General features: G+C 40.0%; 2 protein-coding genes across 2 annotated transcripts; both read right to left on the reverse strand.

Moving 5' to 3' along the window:
- Positions 1-224: 224 nt before the first annotated feature.
- LOC110605543 (protein transport protein Sec61 subunit gamma) lies at positions 225-1,386 on the reverse strand. The gene is made up of 3 exons (XM_043952334.1): positions 1,218-1,386; positions 985-1,111; positions 225-420 (listed from the first exon to the last, which is right to left on the reverse strand). Exons 1-2 carry the CDS (start codon positions 1,309-1,311, stop codon positions 996-998), a joined length of 210 nt encoding a protein of 69 aa, XP_043808269.1. The 5' UTR covers positions 1,312-1,386; the 3' UTR covers positions 225-420; positions 985-995.
- A 2,961-nt stretch (positions 1,387-4,347) lies between these two features.
- LOC110605542 (protein transport protein Sec61 subunit gamma) lies at positions 4,348-5,971 on the reverse strand. Its single transcript, XM_043952306.1, has 3 exons — positions 5,738-5,971; positions 5,520-5,640; positions 4,348-4,683 (listed from the first exon to the last, which is right to left on the reverse strand). Exons 1-2 carry the CDS (start codon positions 5,829-5,831, stop codon positions 5,525-5,527), a joined length of 210 nt encoding a protein of 69 aa, XP_043808241.1. The 5' UTR covers positions 5,832-5,971; the 3' UTR covers positions 4,348-4,683; positions 5,520-5,524.
- Between the last annotated feature and the right edge of the window lie 11,154 nt (positions 5,972-17,125).

The following is a 17,125-nucleotide window of genomic DNA, read 5'->3' on the forward strand; positions in this document are numbered from 1 at the left end:
ACAGTATTTGAGATAATTTTTCAAAATATTAATCGATGAAAGGTGAATCATCAAATCTCATATTAAAAATTGTCGATATCACAGTTTGAAGCTTTGCTTCAAAGCCATGAACTTATCCTAGTACCTTTGCACTGTCTCAACCAGTGAATTGCTTAACCACATAATTTGAATTAAAAAGGCATTCACTACCCAAATTGTGGGAAAAATCCAATCAGGCAAGCGCATAAAAGAAAAGAGGGAAATTACTAGAAATTTCAAGTGATATCCTTCATCTTATAGTCTCAAGACAAGCAAATAATGAAGAAGCTTACATCAACACTGACAGTATTCATTTCCGCTAAAATGTAATTGTTCTCTGGAGTCTGGACATTGTAATCAAACTAATCAACCACCAGTATCCATGCTAGAGATCAATGTGATCTGCAATATGAAGAAAATATCAGCTACCAAATCACTTGATAAAGATCCACTGTGTGTGTGGGTGTGTTTGTGTGCGCTGATTTATTGAGGTTCTTCAAGTTAAATGTGGTATCAGTCATTGAAATCTCCATGGAATACATTTCAGTTTTGAGCTTGCACATATAGAATACTGTCCAATTCAGGCTTCTTTCTTGGGTAAATTAGCTGATCTAAATTTCCCAAAAAAGAAAAATCAGCTGATCTAAATAAACCAGATTAGATTTCTTATCATCTGCAAAATCCTCCAATTAATAAATCACCAAAACATGCCATGTGAGAGAAACTTAAGGATTAGAGTCAAGTGCCACAGGCAGCCAGGCATGATAATTGATCTCCTGATTTTATAAAATTCAATCACCTAATTAGCCACTAATCATTTCAACCATCATAGCAAACCAATTATTTTGAAGAGACTAAAACTGAACAAAAAGAGAAGAAGAAGAACACAAGAATCAATATCGCAGAGCACATAGAATAATCAGAAAACTAAAAAAGAGTAATTAATGGTGAAGCCTTTGCCTTTACCTCCAACTGATCTAACTAGATCCAACAATGATATTATTGATAGGAATAAAGATCAATTTCACGAAGAACCCAACGAATCCCATCACCACGAATCCGATTGCCGTACGGAAGGCAACCTTGGTGAATTCTACAAAAAAAAAAAAACGCATATTTTTTTATAAAAAGTTACAGCTACCGAGATGGGAAAAAGTTTGTAACTGGAATTCGAAAAGAGAGGAAATGGATATAAAAACCTTTGCGATCGGGCTTGTGACAGCGCTTGACGAGGCGGACGCTGTCCTTGGCGAACTCTCTCAGTGGATCAAAGACGGAATCGATTGCGTCCATTTTTATAGTTTTCTCTTTTCTTCTGTTCGTTAAAGTGGTTTGGGGATCTCACTTCTCAGAATGGGGGAATTGGGATTAACAAATTAGTAGACGGGAACAAGAATTTTTGGGAAAATTACTATAGAGTCCCTGGATTTTAATGAAATTTATTAATTAATCCTTGTAATTCTTATAATTAAAATGCAACTATTACATTTTTCTCTTAATAACAGTTAAGATATTCTATTAAATATATGTGAAAAATCTTAAATACCCTCACCTAATTTCTAAATACAAAAACCATTCTATCTCTCCCTATCATCCAATCTACTATAATTATCTTCCTAGTCCTCTTATTCCATATTGTGTTGGGGTCAATAGACACTAGAGTTGACCGATGAAAAAGTTGCGATGCTGGGTCAACTGACGAAGATGGTGTGATGCTGGGGTCGATGGACGAAGATGCTCTAATGTTGGATTGCACAAAGATGTTGCGATGCTGCTGGGGTAGACGAATGCTGCGATGCTGCTGGAGTTGATGAACGCTGTGATTCTGGAGCCGACAAATGCTGCAATGATGAGAACGTTCAAACTCGAGACTGAGCTACGATTTTAGATTTCAGTCTTTTTGTTCTTTGTTTTATGAGCAACAACATCGACGATGAATCCATTGAGGATGCGAGAGCAGTGGTTAGACAAAGCTTTTTCATACCATTGCAATCTGCTTCTATCGTTTATCGTGTCAGTGCATAGAACCTCAAAGATCAATGCAATCTAAAATTACACAGCTGAAAAATAAAAGATTTTTATTTTTATTTTAGAATTCGAGTATTTCGTTTAATTTGAAAAAAAATAAAGAGATTAACATGTAGACTGGACAAAAAGAAAGTGTTTGGGACTGATGGTGCTGCTCCTGAAACGAACACTCTCAATAGTATTCATACCAACATTTCAGTAGTTGGTATTTTATTTCCTGCAGATGGAGTCACTGGCTGCTTTGTTGATAGAATTTTGTTAGGCCTCTAGTTTTGGTTTGGATTGTCGCCGTATCATCGTTGTCGGTGATGATGAAATTGATATTTTACGGCATCGGAGCATTGTGTTTGCTCTTGAAAGGCAACTCTTTGGCTATAACAGACTAAAAACACCAAAGGTTAATCCTTGACCGATAGTTTTGGTGTATTAAACTTTGAAGTCTGGTAGGATGTTGGTGTTATTCGAATTTTTGTTTTCTGGCTAATTCTCAACGAGTTTTGTTTACTTTGAATCAGCCGATTTCGAAATCTTTTTTCAGATTACATGTCTTTTTTATATTTTGTAGTTTGGCATTTGATGTTGTGACAGAATTAACGATTGGCTGGTGGTGATTTCCGATTGATTGCACGTCGATCTTCTAGGTTGGCAGTGGGTCGGTGGTTTATTTTACTCCTGTGTATAAAGTCGGCGACGGGTTGCTGGTTTTTGTTTGGATTGGAATAAGCTTGTTTCCATTTGAGCTAAGTTAGCTTGGTGAATGGGTTAGGTTTTAATGTTCTTAGAACTTGTCCATTATCCTATGTGGGCTATTTTAATGCAAATTTGATTGCATAATAATAATAATAATAAAAGTTAAGGTTATCTTGTTCAATATGGCATAAATATTATTAATTAAAAAATAATAAAAAACCATGACAAATGTTAAATTTAGATTTTAATCATAATTAATTTAAATTCATTGTTAAAACTGTAGCCAATAGAAAAAAACTGAAAGGTTGAAGATTAAAAATAAATATCTTAAAATATAAAAAAAAAATTATTTTTTATTTATTTTTTACCCAACTTTTAGTATTTTAATTTTTTAAAATTTAAAAAAAATTATAATTTTACGTTTAATCATAATTATAGTTAAAATTTTTAATTTTAAATGATTAAAATAAACTTTTAAATTTATTTCAATTATAATTAATCTCTAAAATAATTTATTAAATTGAATACGTTTAATCACGATTATAATCATAATTTTTAATATTAAACTTAAACTTTTTAACTTCTTTTATAATTATAAATTTTTGATTAATTTTAAATTAATACAAATATCATGTCATATATTATTTATGTACTGTTTTAAATATTTAATTAAATATATATATAATTAATTATTTAAGTCTAATTAATCACACATGACTTCTACTATTTCAATCTCTAATTTAAAATATAAAATCAAATATAAAATCTCTAGATTTTAAAATTTTAATTAAAAATTAATATAACAAAATTTAAATGTTTTTAAAAATATATAATTAATTAAATGATAAAAATTTTTATTTTAAATAAATTTCTAAATCTAATTAATTTTAAATTAAAAATTTTAAAGTTTAAATTAAGAGTTAGTACAACAAAAGTTAAATAAATTTATAAGTGTATGATTAATTAAACGATAAGAATTTTTTATTTTGAATGTATTTTTAACTAATTTTAAATTAAAAATTAAAAAAATGAAGAAAAAAAACTTATTTTTTAAAAAATATACAGTTATAATAAGAATTAGAAATTAAAATAATAAAAATTAAATATTTTAAATATGTAATTAATTACGATTAAAAAATTAATTATTATATATTTAATTAAATATTTAAAAAGATAAACAAATAAAAAATAATATGATATTTGCACGAATTGATTATAATTATAAAAAATTAGAAAAAACTTAAATTAAATGTTAAACATTATTACTATAATCATAATTAAATATGCGATTTTAAACTTTTCTATTCAATTTAATAAATTATCTTAAAATTGACTCTAATTCAAAATTTATTTTGAAGTCGAAAATTTCTTATCTAAATTTAAAAGTAAATGCGAAATTGTAGTACTTTCTAACTAACATCACTTTGTTTAACCATAAACTATTCAGTGTTTTGCATAGTATGGTTACATACAATTACAGTGACATCGCACCATTACACAATTTATTGCCTTCGCCCCATCTCGTTGCTATTCTCACAGCAATTCTCCATCATTAAACTACTAGCAGAATGGTATACGAACTAATGAAAGGTTGAACAATCAGAGTCCACGTCAAAACCATAAAACCATTAACTTAACCGAAAAAACAAATACAGCCTATTACCTTTGCACTATCTCAAATACTGAATTTCCTAACAATAGAATTTGAGTAAACAGATTATCGTATTTGTGGGATAAATCCAACTAGGAAAGCAAAGAAAAGAAACTAGGGAACTGACTAAAAATTGCAGACAATATCCTTTATCTTAGTCTCAGACAAACAAAAAATGAAAAAGCTACATGAACACTAACAGTATCCTTTTCCCCTAATTTGTATGTGTTCTCTGGAGTCAGGACATTGTAATCAAACTAATCAACCAGCCTGTCCATGCTACCGATCAATATTCTCTGCAATATGAACAAAGTATTAGATTTCATATGCCCATTTTGTTGAGGTTCTACTTCATGTTAAATATGGTATAAGCACATTAAATCTGCTGTCAGTAAAATATAGTTCAGTTTTGAGCTTACACAATCAGAATACAGTTCAATTCAGGCTTCTTTTTTTTTTTGGGGGGGGGGGGGGTAAATTAGCTGATCTAGATAAACTAGATTAGATTTCGAGACATCTACAAACCTTCCAATTAATAGATCATCAAAACATGCCATGTGAGAGAACATTAACTGATTAGTTCGAAAATACCACAGGCAGATTTTTTTTTTTTTGAAATAAACACATCTTCCTTTAACTTAAAGCATATCATGAGACAATACATCAAGTAAGAGAGACGAAGGACATGCACTCCATTCTCCCGAATATGACACAAAGACAGCAGCAAAAATGAAGAGAATCCATTATCCAAAGAGGAGAAATGAAAATTAAAGAAATATCCCATATTGTTGGTTTGGATATATCATTAGAATAGGGGCGAAATTACAATTTATCTCTTAAAAGACACAGAAAGCTTCAGAAAAATAGGACATTGAAGTACTTCAAACAAATAAGACTTATTTCTCTTGAATTCTCACCATTTCCCAATAATTATCGGTGATGTTTTGGGTTTGAGAAATGTAATTTCTGCTCCTTTTTCCGTTCGGAGAAATTAGGAGAATCAAATTTCTTTTTATCTTTCCTCCGTTTCACTCAATCCCAAAATAGGTAAAACTGAACAACAACAACAACAACAATCACACATAGCAACCAACAAAATAAAAAACTTGACAAAAAGAGGTCTTTGCCTTACCTGATCTAACTAGATCCAACAATGATATTATTGATTGGAATGAAGATCAATTTCACAAAGAAACCAACGAATCCCATCACCACGAATCCGATGGCCGTGCGGAAGGCAACCTTGGTGAATTCTGCAAAATAATTAAAACACACACACACACAAATACATAGATTTAATAAAAATCCACAGCAACCGAGATCGTAAAGAGAGGATGTTGAGATGATAACCTTTGCGATCGGGTTTGTGACAGCGTTTGACAAGGCGTACGCTATCCTTGGCGAACTCTCTGAGTGGATCGAAGACGGAGTCGATGGCGTCCATATTGATTCCTTTGTTCGTCAAAGCGGGTTTGAATCTGACTTCTCGAGACGTAGCTTATGGGATTCAGGTCTTAAAAGACGGGAGAACGGGGTTGATATTTTAAAGCGGTTTGACCTGAATGCCCTTGCTTGTTCTCTCCGTCAATTTCAAGAATTCTCGCAGATTAGATTAGGGGGGTATTATTTTTCCTGGAGGTGAGATATGGACTTTTTCTTTTTTGGTCACAGATAAATGGTTGAAGCCCATACAAAATCTCAAAGCTTGGAATCCAGCCCAAAATTACATGGCCCAATGCTTAAAAGCAAAACATACTCTAAATCAAGTATTTGAAAGAAGGTTTAACGAAAAATGACATGATTTATTTTTTCAATTCATCATATTAATGAATCGATGAGATTTTAATAAAAAATTCATTTTTATACTCTAAATATATTGTTCAGCAAATTTCATTAAAAATATTTCTTTTCTTTTCTGATATGGAACATTTAGACTCCTATTAGGATTAGGATTATTTTTGCATATTAAGATTTTATTTCTATTGTAAATAGCCTCCCTTGACTATTAGGATTTTAGACTCCTATTAGAATTAGGATTATTTTTGCATATTAGAATTTTATTTCTATTATAAATAGCCTCCCTTGGCTATTAGGATTTTAGACTCCTATTAGGATTTTAGACTCCTATTAGGATTATGATTATTTTTGCATATTAGGATTTTATTTCTATTATAAATAGCCTCCCTTGACTATTAGAAACTCACTTTCCAATTTTTAAAGAAATTTCAATAAGACTTTTCGCCTTTTAGCCTATCTTTTCTCTTATTTCGTCTTAACCAAACGATATTGGTTACAACTCCTGACGGAGTCTAAATAGTCCTGTATCAGATTGGTATCAGAGCGAAGTTCGACCATGGAAGATAACCAAGAGGCGCGACTTGCTGCGATTGAGGCATCCTTGGCAGAATTGAGGGAGATGATCGGACAGCTGACCCTGCAGCAGGGAATCCACCAACCCGCAGCAGGGAATCCACCAACCCGCCGCCGCCACACATCCCCATGTGGCCGCCAATCCTTTGGCCGCCAATCCTGTGGCCGCCATTCCTGTGGCCGCCAATCTTATGGCCGCCAATCCTGAAGTCACCTATGTGGTGAAGAAAATCTTATGTTCAACAAAACAGGAGGATGAAACGCAAAGGAGGAAGATTTTTCAAGCAAAGTGTCGAATAGGAGAGGCAATTTGCAGGCTAATTATAGATAGCTGCAGTTGTGAGAATCTGATAGCTAAGCTATTGGTGGAAAAATTACAGTTGCCTACACAGCTTCACCCCTCACCATACAAAGTCGGATGGATTAAGGAAGGACCGACAATTGAGGTCAATAGAATCTGCAGCGTGCCTATCTCGATCGGTAAATCTTATACTGAACCTGTTAATTGTGATGTTGTGGATATGGATTGCTGTGGAATTTTGCTAGGTGGCCCTTGGCAATTCGACGTTGATGCTTTGCATAAAGGGAAGGAGAATTCATACATGTTCACGTAGAATCAAAAGAAGATTACTATCTTGCCTTCCGGTTCTGCGAAACATTCTAAGGTGGAAAGGAAGCATACTGTTGTTGTTTCTACGAGAGTGCAGAAGCTATCAGGCACAGTTGAGAAATCTGGAGGCGCACTAGCTTTATTGGTGAGAGCAAAAGGTACAATGGAGGATGCACCATCTTTACCACCGCCCATCAAAGAGTTGTTAAAGGAGTTTCCTAAGATAGTGGATGTAACAGCCCGGCCTCGTACGACCGGCCCTGTTACCGCTCACAGCCCGTGACCTTCCTCTGGGCCCAGCCACTGTGAGCAGCTCTTAACATCCCTTCACCCTCACGGGTTCCAGGCAGGATTTGTCCCTCGGGGGAGCCATTACGGCCCGCCCTAGCCCGAGTGGATTTGGCCCAATTCCTTCCTTTGGGAATTAGGTCGCCTCCCCCACTGCTCGAACCCTTGACCTCCCACTTTAAGGGAATAGTCTGGTGAGAGTGAGTACCAATTGTTCCAATTGAACAATTGGTACTCACTCTCACCAGACTATTCCCTTAAAGTGGGAGGTCAAGGGTTCGAGCAGTGGGGGAGGCGACCTAATTTCCAAAGGGAAATTTAGGCCAAATCCACTTGGGGAAGGATGCGTTTGACGAGAACCCAAGGGGACAAATCCTGCCTGGAACCCGTGAGGGTGAAGGGATGTTAAGAGCTGCTCACAGTGGCTGGGCCCAGAGGAAGGTCACGGGCTGTGAGCGGTAACAGGGCCGGTCGAAAGGGGCCGGGCTGTTACAATGGAGGAATCATCAAAGCTTCCACCCCTGCGGGATATCCAACATCAGATTGATCTCATTCCTGGATCAAAATTACCGAATCTGCCTCATTACAAGATGAGTCCAAAGGAGAGTGAAATCCTCCAAGAACAGGTGGAAGAATTACTGAAGAAGGGGCATATTCGGGAGAGCATTAGCCCCTGCGGAGTACCTGCCCTATTAGTTCCAAAGAAAGATGGGACATGGAGAATGTGCGTGGATAGCAGAGCCATCAACAAAATTACAGTTCAATATCGATTTCCTATCCCACGATTGGATGACATGCTAGATCAGCTATCAGGGGCTAAAGTCTTTTCTAAAATCGACCTCAAAAGTGGCTATCATCAAGTTCGGATCAAGGAGGGAGATGAATGGAAGACTGCCTTCAAGACTAAGGAAGGCTTGTATGAGTAGCTGGTTATGCCCTTTGGTTTAACAAATGCACCTAGCACTTTTATGCGACTCATGAACCAGGTTTTGCGTCCTTTCTTACGCAAATTTGTGGTTGTTTATTTTGATGACATTTTGATATTTAGTCGCAGTGAGGAAGAACATCTTCAACATCTCCGTCAAGTCATGACGGCCCTACAAGAAAGTGAGTTGATTATTAATCTTAAGAAGTGCATCTATATGACGGAGCGCGTTCTGTTCCTGGGATTCGTTGTTAGTGCAGAAGGGATACATGTTGATGAGACGAAGGTAAAAGCAATACGAAATTGGCCCATTCCCAAAACTATTTCTGAAGTTCGCAGCTTTCATGGCCTTGCCACTTTCTACCGACGGTTTATCATAAATTTCAGCAGCATCGTTGCCCCTATCACAGATTGCTTGAAGAAAGAGAGAGTGCAGAAATTTGCATGGACTGAAGCTGCCAACAAGAGCTTTGAAGAGATTAAAGATAAGCTTACTTCTGCCCCTATTCTTGCTCTACCTGATTTTGATAAACTGTTTGAGATTGAATGTGATGCTTGTGGAGTTGGGATTGGAGGAGTATTGTCACAGTCTAAAAGGCCTATTGCCTTCTTTAGTGAGAAACTGAATGAAGCTAGAAAGAAGTGGTCTACTTATGAGCAGGAACTATATGCAGTATTCCGGGCTTTTAAAACTTGGGAGCAGTATTTGATGGGACGAGAATTTATTATTCACACAGATCATCAGTCTCTGATCCATTTTAAAACTAAAAAATATGTGAATAAGATGCATGCCCGATGGGCAACTTACTTTGGAGCCTTTCATTATGTCATCAAACATAAGGTTGGCCATAGTAATAAGGTGGCAGATTGTAATACCCGGCTAGATTCCGGCATCGGAATCCCTACCTTCCGGCGGAATGTCCGTTGGAATATGGAATTTTGATGATGCCAGAGTCTTCTAGAGGGGTAAAATGTGATTTCTAAAATGATTTTTACTGATTTCATGGTTTTAAATGAAAAAGATTTGAGTTTTTAAAAGAAAAGACTAAGGAGGTTTTTGCCAGGTTCGGCCGCCGAAAGTGAAGTTCGGCCGCCGAACATGAGTTGGTTTTGGGAGCGCTTTTGGCCTCCGAAAGCTATGTTTGAGCAAACCAGGTTCGGCCGCCGAACCTCAAGTTCGGCCGCCGAACATGGGGGTGTTTTGCATGCACGTTAGGCCGCCGAAGGAGGTTTGGCTGGCCACCTATAAAAAGCCCCTCAGACCGAAAATGGGCGAGTTTTCTCCCCATTCTCGAGCTCAGGTGTGTTCATGTCCTCCTCTAGTCGTTTTCTTGCTTTTTCTTCAAATCCTTCACGTTTTATAAGCTATATGGTTGTTTTGAAGAGTTTTAAAGCTTGGATCAAGATTTGGAGAGCTTGGAGACTTTAAGAGTTTGGGTTCTCCACATCTCAAGCTTTGGGTCGCACCAACCCTCGATCTTCAAGAGGTAAGTGTAGATCTATGCTTTCCTTTATATTTTAAGTGAGTTTTAAGAGGTTTTGATGGTTGAGCATGAGTAGATATGCATGTTAGGGTCTATGTGGGTTTATGCCCAATGTATGATAATGTGATGTTTGTGTTGGGGTTTAAGTTAGTTTTCAAGCCCCTTTGAGCTTATGGGAGAGAGTATGCATGATTGGGAGAGAGTATGTGAGGTTTGGTTTGTTTTGATGGTTTTGGCCTATGTGGGTCATAAACTATCTATGTATGCTTTAGATGTTGTTTTAGGGAGTTTAAGCTTGTTTGAGCTCCTTTGTGCATGGTTAAGGATGTATGCATGTGTTTGAGGAGTTGGATGCTTGTTTTGGGGTGTTTGGAAGGTTTGGGAGGCTTCAATGCATGAGAAGCTGAGTTCTGCCCTTCTGGGAAGAACTCAGGTTCGGCCGCCGAAGGTGGTTTCGGCCGCCGAACCTGCCTTTGAATGCAGGGATTGGCCGCCTAACCTTGCCCCCGAAAGTTGAGTTTTGGCTTGAAAGTAGACTTTCGGCCGCCGAAGGTAATGTTCGGCCGCCGAAAGTGCCTGACTTTCGTCTCTGGAGAGAGGGTTCGGCCGCCGAAGGTGCCGCCGAACCTGCCTGACTTTCGTCTCTGTCTGGGACTTTCGGCCGCCGAAGGTGCCGCCGAAAGTGCCCTGTCCAGCCTTTTCATGAGTGTTTTCTATGCATGTTTAAGTGATGCTTTAGGGGGTTTTTGGGGAGTTGTTTATGAGTTGTTTAGAGTATGTTTGGCACCTCACTGGAGTCCACCTGTGTAGGATCGGACCCGAGGAGCCGAGGTATTTAGCAGTGTTGGCTGCTTCAGAGTTAGTCCCGAGCTATCCAGAGGTGAGTGGAACTAAACCTAATGTTTTAAATTAAGAAATTAAATGTTTTAGAGCATGATCCATGCATCATAAAATGCCATGATATGTATTAGGTTGTTTTGCATTAGAACCCACGAATATGATGCATTGCATAATATGTTGTTGATGTGGATGGATGTTGGATGATCCTTAGCCCTCAGTATGAGATGAGATAATATGATATGATATGCCATGGTATGATATGAGACAGAAAGACCAGGTCGCTTCTGGTACTATGTTATGTAAGCGAACACTAGGTGAGGCCTAATCGCCCCTGGTGTAGTTGGACATGTTATGGTATGAGTTATGTAAGCGAATACTAGGTGTGGCCTCATCGCCCCTGGTATAGTTGGACATATTACGATATGTAGAGGGCTAATGGTGACAAATTCATCCTTGATGTGATATGTTTGTGTTGTGATGCATTCCATGAAAGCATAAAATAATGATAATAATCATAAAATGAATAATAATATACCTAAAAATGGAGGAATTAAAGCAAATGTTTTCATGTTTCTACTCACTGGGCTTTTTAGCTCACCCCCCTCCCCTAACCCCAGTTTTGCAGGGTCAGAGATAGTCAGGAGACCAGCAGGTTACTTCCATGGTCGTGTTTTTTTGTAATAGAATAGCAGTGGACATGATGTAATATAAGATTATGTATTGTTGTAAAAAGAGTTGTATTGTAATATGACCTTATGTTATATGTTCAGAGTTATGGTATTGTGCTTGGCCCGAGTTGGATAATCCCTTTGTACATGAGTTTTATTTTATGTTGTTTCATGTGATGGACCGAGTTTGACATAGGGTATGCTGACCCTAGGGGTTCTATGAGTTCAGTCATAGTGCATACACAGGTCAAACGGGTTAAAGAAAAAGTTTACAGCCTTATGTTTTAAAGTTTATGCTTATGTTGGATCATGTTTGGGATTATACCAGCTGTACAGGATGCATAGTAGGCTTGCTACGGGTCCCGGCGGCCTTATGCCGATCTGGATCCTAGCGCCGGTAGCGGTCCGGATTTTCGGGTCGTTACAGAATGGTATCAGAGCCCTAGGTTCACATGGTCGGACCTATAGTGTGTCGGGCTCATAGAGGTTATAGTAAGGCAAGCACAATAGGAGGATCATGTCCACTAGGATAGGATATGGAGTCCTGTCTTGTATGATGATGTGAAATGCCATGATGATGAGCATGTGCATTAATGCTATGATATGGATGTGATGCAGGTTCATGTGTTTCCACATGAACCGTATGATGCTTATGTTTATGTGCTATGTTATGCTTTCAGAAGTCAAGATGAGAGGAACTCGTCGATCTGCGAGATTGACTGGAGCTCCGCCAGAGAATGAGGGCATGGATGCCCATCCCCCTGCTCTGCAGAGGGCAAGATCTTGTAGGACGATCAGGGAAAGTACATCAAGGGACCCTAGAAGGTCTTTTGATGCAGGTCGGAGGAGATCAGTTCATGAAGGTATGTCAGCGGATGTGATGGAAACAGAGGAGGATAACCAGAGAAGAGATAGTAGTTTGGGCATGAGTATGTCAGTAGAGGATATGGGAGAGTCCCAAGGAGGCACTCAGGCCTCGGGTTTTGTTCCACCACAGTATCCACCCTACCCGCAAGGGCCAGGGTATCCGATGGGAGGTACGTCGGATTTCTTCAGCTATAACCCATATCCCACCTTTATGCCCTATCCTCCCTTTTACCCACAGTACCCCATGTTTCCATCCTCACCCTTTTTCCCAGGTCCAGCAAACCCTAACCCAGGGGATGCTGCACCTCCTCCTCCACCAGCAGAACCAATTGTCCCTGATGTCCAGATACCCAAACCTGGTTCATCAGTTGGGGGTAGAGTAAAGATGACAGATTACCTAAAGTTGGATGCCCCCAAGTTTGAATCAGGTGATGACCCTTTTGAGTACCTCAGAACGGTAAAGATGATAACAGATGAGTTAGGAGCAAGTGATAGTAGAGCCATTCAGATGGCAGGGTTCACATTGAAATGCAAGAAGGCAAGGGAATGGTTTAAAAACTATGTGGACCCAAGGTTGGAGAGCTTATCCTGGGAGCAGTTTGCCAATGAGTTTGCAGGATGGGCTTTTCCGGATAGTTCCAGAGAACTGAAGATGATTGAGTTTGAGCAGCTAAGGCAGACGGAAGAGATGAGCGTAGAGGAGTTTACAGACAGGTTCCTGGAGTTGTTGCCGTTTGCAGGACAAGGTCTCGACACAGACTTGAAGAAGTCTAGGAGATATGTTATGAAGCTTCACTCCAGGTATTCCTCGCTGGTTCAATCAGCAGAAAGGGAGAGCTTCCATGCTATAGTGGATATGGCACGGAGAATGGAGGCTAGTGCCATTGTCCAGGGGACAGTTAAACAGTACGAGGCACAGTCTTCGGGTTTCAAAATCCCGGGGACAAGTGATGTTGATCTCTCCCCTCTAAGCGAGGCTGTCACAAAGAGTAAGAAGGGAGGCAGAGGCCTCAGAAGATCGAAGAAGAGCAAGTTTTGGGAACAGATAAAGTCTGGTCTGGGTTTAGGTGATGGTTCGAGCTCTGGTTCGGGTAACTCCAGATGTACACGGTGCGGTAGGCAGCACAAGGGAGTCTGTTTGATTGGGACAACAGCATGCTTCAGGTGCGGACAGGAGGGGCACATGGCACGTGAGTGTCCCACCGCGACCTTGGTGGCACGGTCCCAGCAGACAGTCTCGAGCAGTGTAGCTCACCCAGTAGCTCCATCCATGTTTCAGGGCAGTGGTAGAGGCGGAGACAGGGGGACAACCCCTTCTTCAGCAGGTTCCCGTGGGGAAGGTCCATCAGCTCCAGCACGGATCTTCGCCATGACCCAGCAGGAGGCTAACACATCGAACCCGATGGGATCAGGTAATCTCACTCTGGTATGTTCTGGTGTGTCTGTTTCATGAACCCTGACGTTTCTCTTTCCTTTGTTTGCTTGTGAGCCCTTGTGAGGTTGAATTGATAGCTTATGGGTTAGAGTATCCCCTTGGGGTCAGTGCACCCAAGTGTGATCCATCTGTGGCAGAGTCAGTCTGCCGGTATAGTCAGAGTTTGTGTGAGAGTAGATGCCTTCCAGCTGACCTAGCGGTTCTAGATTTGACTGTTTGACGTCATTCTAGGGTTGGATTGGTTCTTCTACTAGTGGTATTATCTAGTCTGCAGAGACAAGGTAGTCAGGTTCAGAGGTCAGGATGGATCAGAGGTAGTCCTTAGAGGGGACAGAATAGGGATACCTAGAGGTTCAGTATCAACCCTATAGGCTCGTAGGTTGTTCAGGAAAAGTTGTCAGGGATTCTAACTCTTCAGAGAGAGTACAGCAGTTAGGTCAGGGAGCCCGCCTCAGTGCCCATGGTTAGAGAGTTTAGATGTTTCCCCAGATGAGTTTCTAGGACTACCACCTGTCAGGGAGATAGAGCTTGAAAATAGAAGTAATGCATGGAATTGGACCAATCTCTATCCCTCCCCACAGGATGGTATCAACAGAGTTAGAAGAGTTATAAGGATCAGTTGTAAGAGTTGGTAGTTAAGGGTTCCCATCTGACTGAGCACTTCGCCTTGGGGTGTTCCAGTGTTGTTATGAGGATGAATGATGGATCCCTAGGACTTTGTATCGACTACAAGTCGTTGAGCAAAGTCACTACCAGAACAAGTATTTGTTACCTTGGATCGACGATCTATTTTAAGCCAGCTAGCAGGAGCTGGTTGCCTTTCCAAGATAGATCTGAAGTCTAGGTACCATCAGTTAAGATCAAGGAAGAAGATGTACAGAGAGCAGTGTTTAGAACCAGATATGGGCACTATGAGTTCCTAGGAATGTCGTTCGGGTTAATGAACGCCCCTACATCATTCATGGACCTCATAAGCAGAGTTTTAGTCGGTTTCTGGACCACTCCGTTATTGTCTTCATTGATGGTATCTCGGCGAGTTCCAGAAATACAGAAAAGTATGCCCATCATCTGAAATTAGGATTGCAGATCCTGAGAGAACATGGCTTGGATGCCTAGTTCTCCAATGTGAGTTCTGGTCGAGGAGCATATCCTTCTTGGGTCATATGTGTCGGAGAAAGGAAGGTGAAGTAGACCTGAGAAAGTTGAAGTTGTAGCCGACTAGCCCAGGCCCATGGTAATGATTAAGATCAAGAGCTTTTGGGTTGGGCAGATTATCTAATGGAGGTTCATCTAGAACTTCTCTAGAGTTGCCGCTCCTATGGCCAGATGGATCAAGAAGAACCAGAGGGTGTGTGGTCTACCCAGAGTGATGAGGGCTTTGAAAAGCCAAAGGAAATGTTGATGTCAGCACCAGTGGTGGCTTTGTCCGCCAGTAATGGAGGTTTCACAATGTCCTGTGATGCGTCCCGTGTGGGACTAGATTGTGTGTTATTGTAAAGTGGTAGAATGATTGCTTATGCTTCTAGGTAGCTGAAGAAGCATGAGTTGAATCATCTTACACACGATCCAGAGATGGCAATGGTAATACTTGCACTCAAGATGTGGAGGCGATACCTGTATAAGGTATGAGGACAAATCCTTACAGAGCAAAAGAGTTTGCAATACATCTTGAGTCAAGAGAGGAGAATCAGAGGCAGAGAAAAGGAGTAAGAGCTGCATAGTCAGAAGATGAGAAGAATCAGAACTGCTGTGAGTCAGCAGGAGAGTACGAAGTCGTCCGCAAGAGGCATGTAAGGTTTCGGAAGCGAGAAGAGTTTTGTCAGAGTGCGCAGCGGAAGCGAGTTGAGGTTTGCTGGAGGTGTTTCCTAAAAAGAGGGTGATTCGTTAAGGGCAGAAAGGTAAATTAGCTCTCAGATACATTGGACTCTTTGAAATCCTGCAAAGGATTTGGGAATGTATCCCACGAGTCAGATTTACCTACTTCAAAGGAAGAGCTTCATCCGTTTTTCCGTGTTTCCACGGCATATGAGTTCGTGTCGGGTACGAGTGAGGTTCTTAAAAGAACCAGGGGTGGAGATCATAAAGGATCTCACCTATGTTGAACAGTTAGTACGGACCGCAGACACACAAGTTAGAAAGTGTGGAAACAAGGAAAACCCGATGGTGAAAGCCCCTTAGAATCACCTTAAGATGAAAAGTGCACCGGGGAGACCGAGAGTTTATACTCCAGTAGTGACCGTGTCTCTCTTTTAGAAGAGAGGTTTTTAGGTTTTACTTGCTTGTTGCTTGCTTGTTGACGTATGCTTGATGCATGTTTGATGTTTGAACATTCGAGGACGAATGTTCTTAAAGGGGGGAAGAATGTAATACCCGGCTAGATTCCGGCATTGGAATCCCTACCTTCCGGCGGAATGTCCGTTGGAATATGGAATTTTGATGATGCCAGAGTCTTCTAGAGGGGTAAAATGTGATTTCTAAAATGATTTTTACTGATTTCATGGTTTTAAATGAAAAAGATTTGAGTTTTTAAAAGAAAAGACTAAGGAGGTTTTTGCCAGGTTCGGCCGCCGAAAGTGAAGTTCGGCCGCCGAACATGAGTTGGTTTTGGGAGCGCTTTTGGCCTCCGAAAGCTATGTTTGAGCAAACCAGGTTCGGCCGCCGAACCTCAAGTTCGGCCGCCGAACATGGGGGTGTTTTGCATGCACGTTAGGCCGCCGAAGGAGGTTTGGCTGGCCACCTATAAAAAGCCCCTCAGACCGAAAATGGGCGAGTTTTCTCCCCATTCTCGAGCTCAGGTGTGTTCATGTCCTCCTCTAGTCGTTTTCTTGCTTTTTCTTCAAATCCTTCACGTTTTATAAGCTATATGGTTGTTTTGAAGAGTTTTAAAGCTTGGATCAAGATTTGGAGAGCTTGGAGACTTTAAGAGTTTGGGTTCTCCACATCTCAAGCTTTGGGTCGCACCAACCCTCGATCTTCAAGAGGTAAGTGTAGATCTATGCTTTCCTTTATATTTTAAGTGAGTTTTAAGAGGTTTTGATGGTTGAGCATGGGTAGATATGCATGTTAGGGTCTATGTGGGTTTATGCCCAATGTATGATAATGTGATGTTTGTGTTGGGGTTTAAGTTAGTTTTCAAGCCCCTTTGAGCTTATGGGAGAGAGTATGCATGATTGGGAGAGAGTATGTGAGGTTTGGTTTGTTTTGATGGTTTTGGCCTATGTGGGTCATAAACTATCTATGTATGCTTTAGA

This window comes from Manihot esculenta, chromosome 17 (genome assembly GCF_001659605.2).
Source record: "Manihot esculenta cultivar AM560-2 chromosome 17, M.esculenta_v8, whole genome shotgun sequence".
Taxonomy (NCBI): domain Eukaryota; kingdom Viridiplantae; phylum Streptophyta; class Magnoliopsida; order Malpighiales; family Euphorbiaceae; genus Manihot; species Manihot esculenta.

What these genes read in the sequence shown, in the direction of transcription:
- LOC110605542 (XM_043952306.1), bottom strand. Translation starts at nt 5,831, where the DNA reads ATGGACGCCATCGACTCCGTCTTCGATCCACTCAGAGAGTTCGCCAAG. An exon ending in TCACAAACCCGATCGCAAAG is followed by an intron (nt 5,641 to 5,737) that starts GTTATCATCTCA and finishes ATTATTTTGCAG; the next exon opens with AATTCACCAAGGTTGCCTTC.
- LOC110605543 (XM_043952334.1), bottom strand. Translation starts at nt 1,311, where the DNA reads ATGGACGCAATCGATTCCGTCTTTGATCCACTGAGAGAGTTCGCCAAG. An exon ending in TCACAAGCCCGATCGCAAAG is followed by an intron (nt 1,112 to 1,217) that starts GTTTTTATATCC and finishes TTTTTTTTGTAG; the next exon opens with AATTCACCAAGGTTGCCTTC.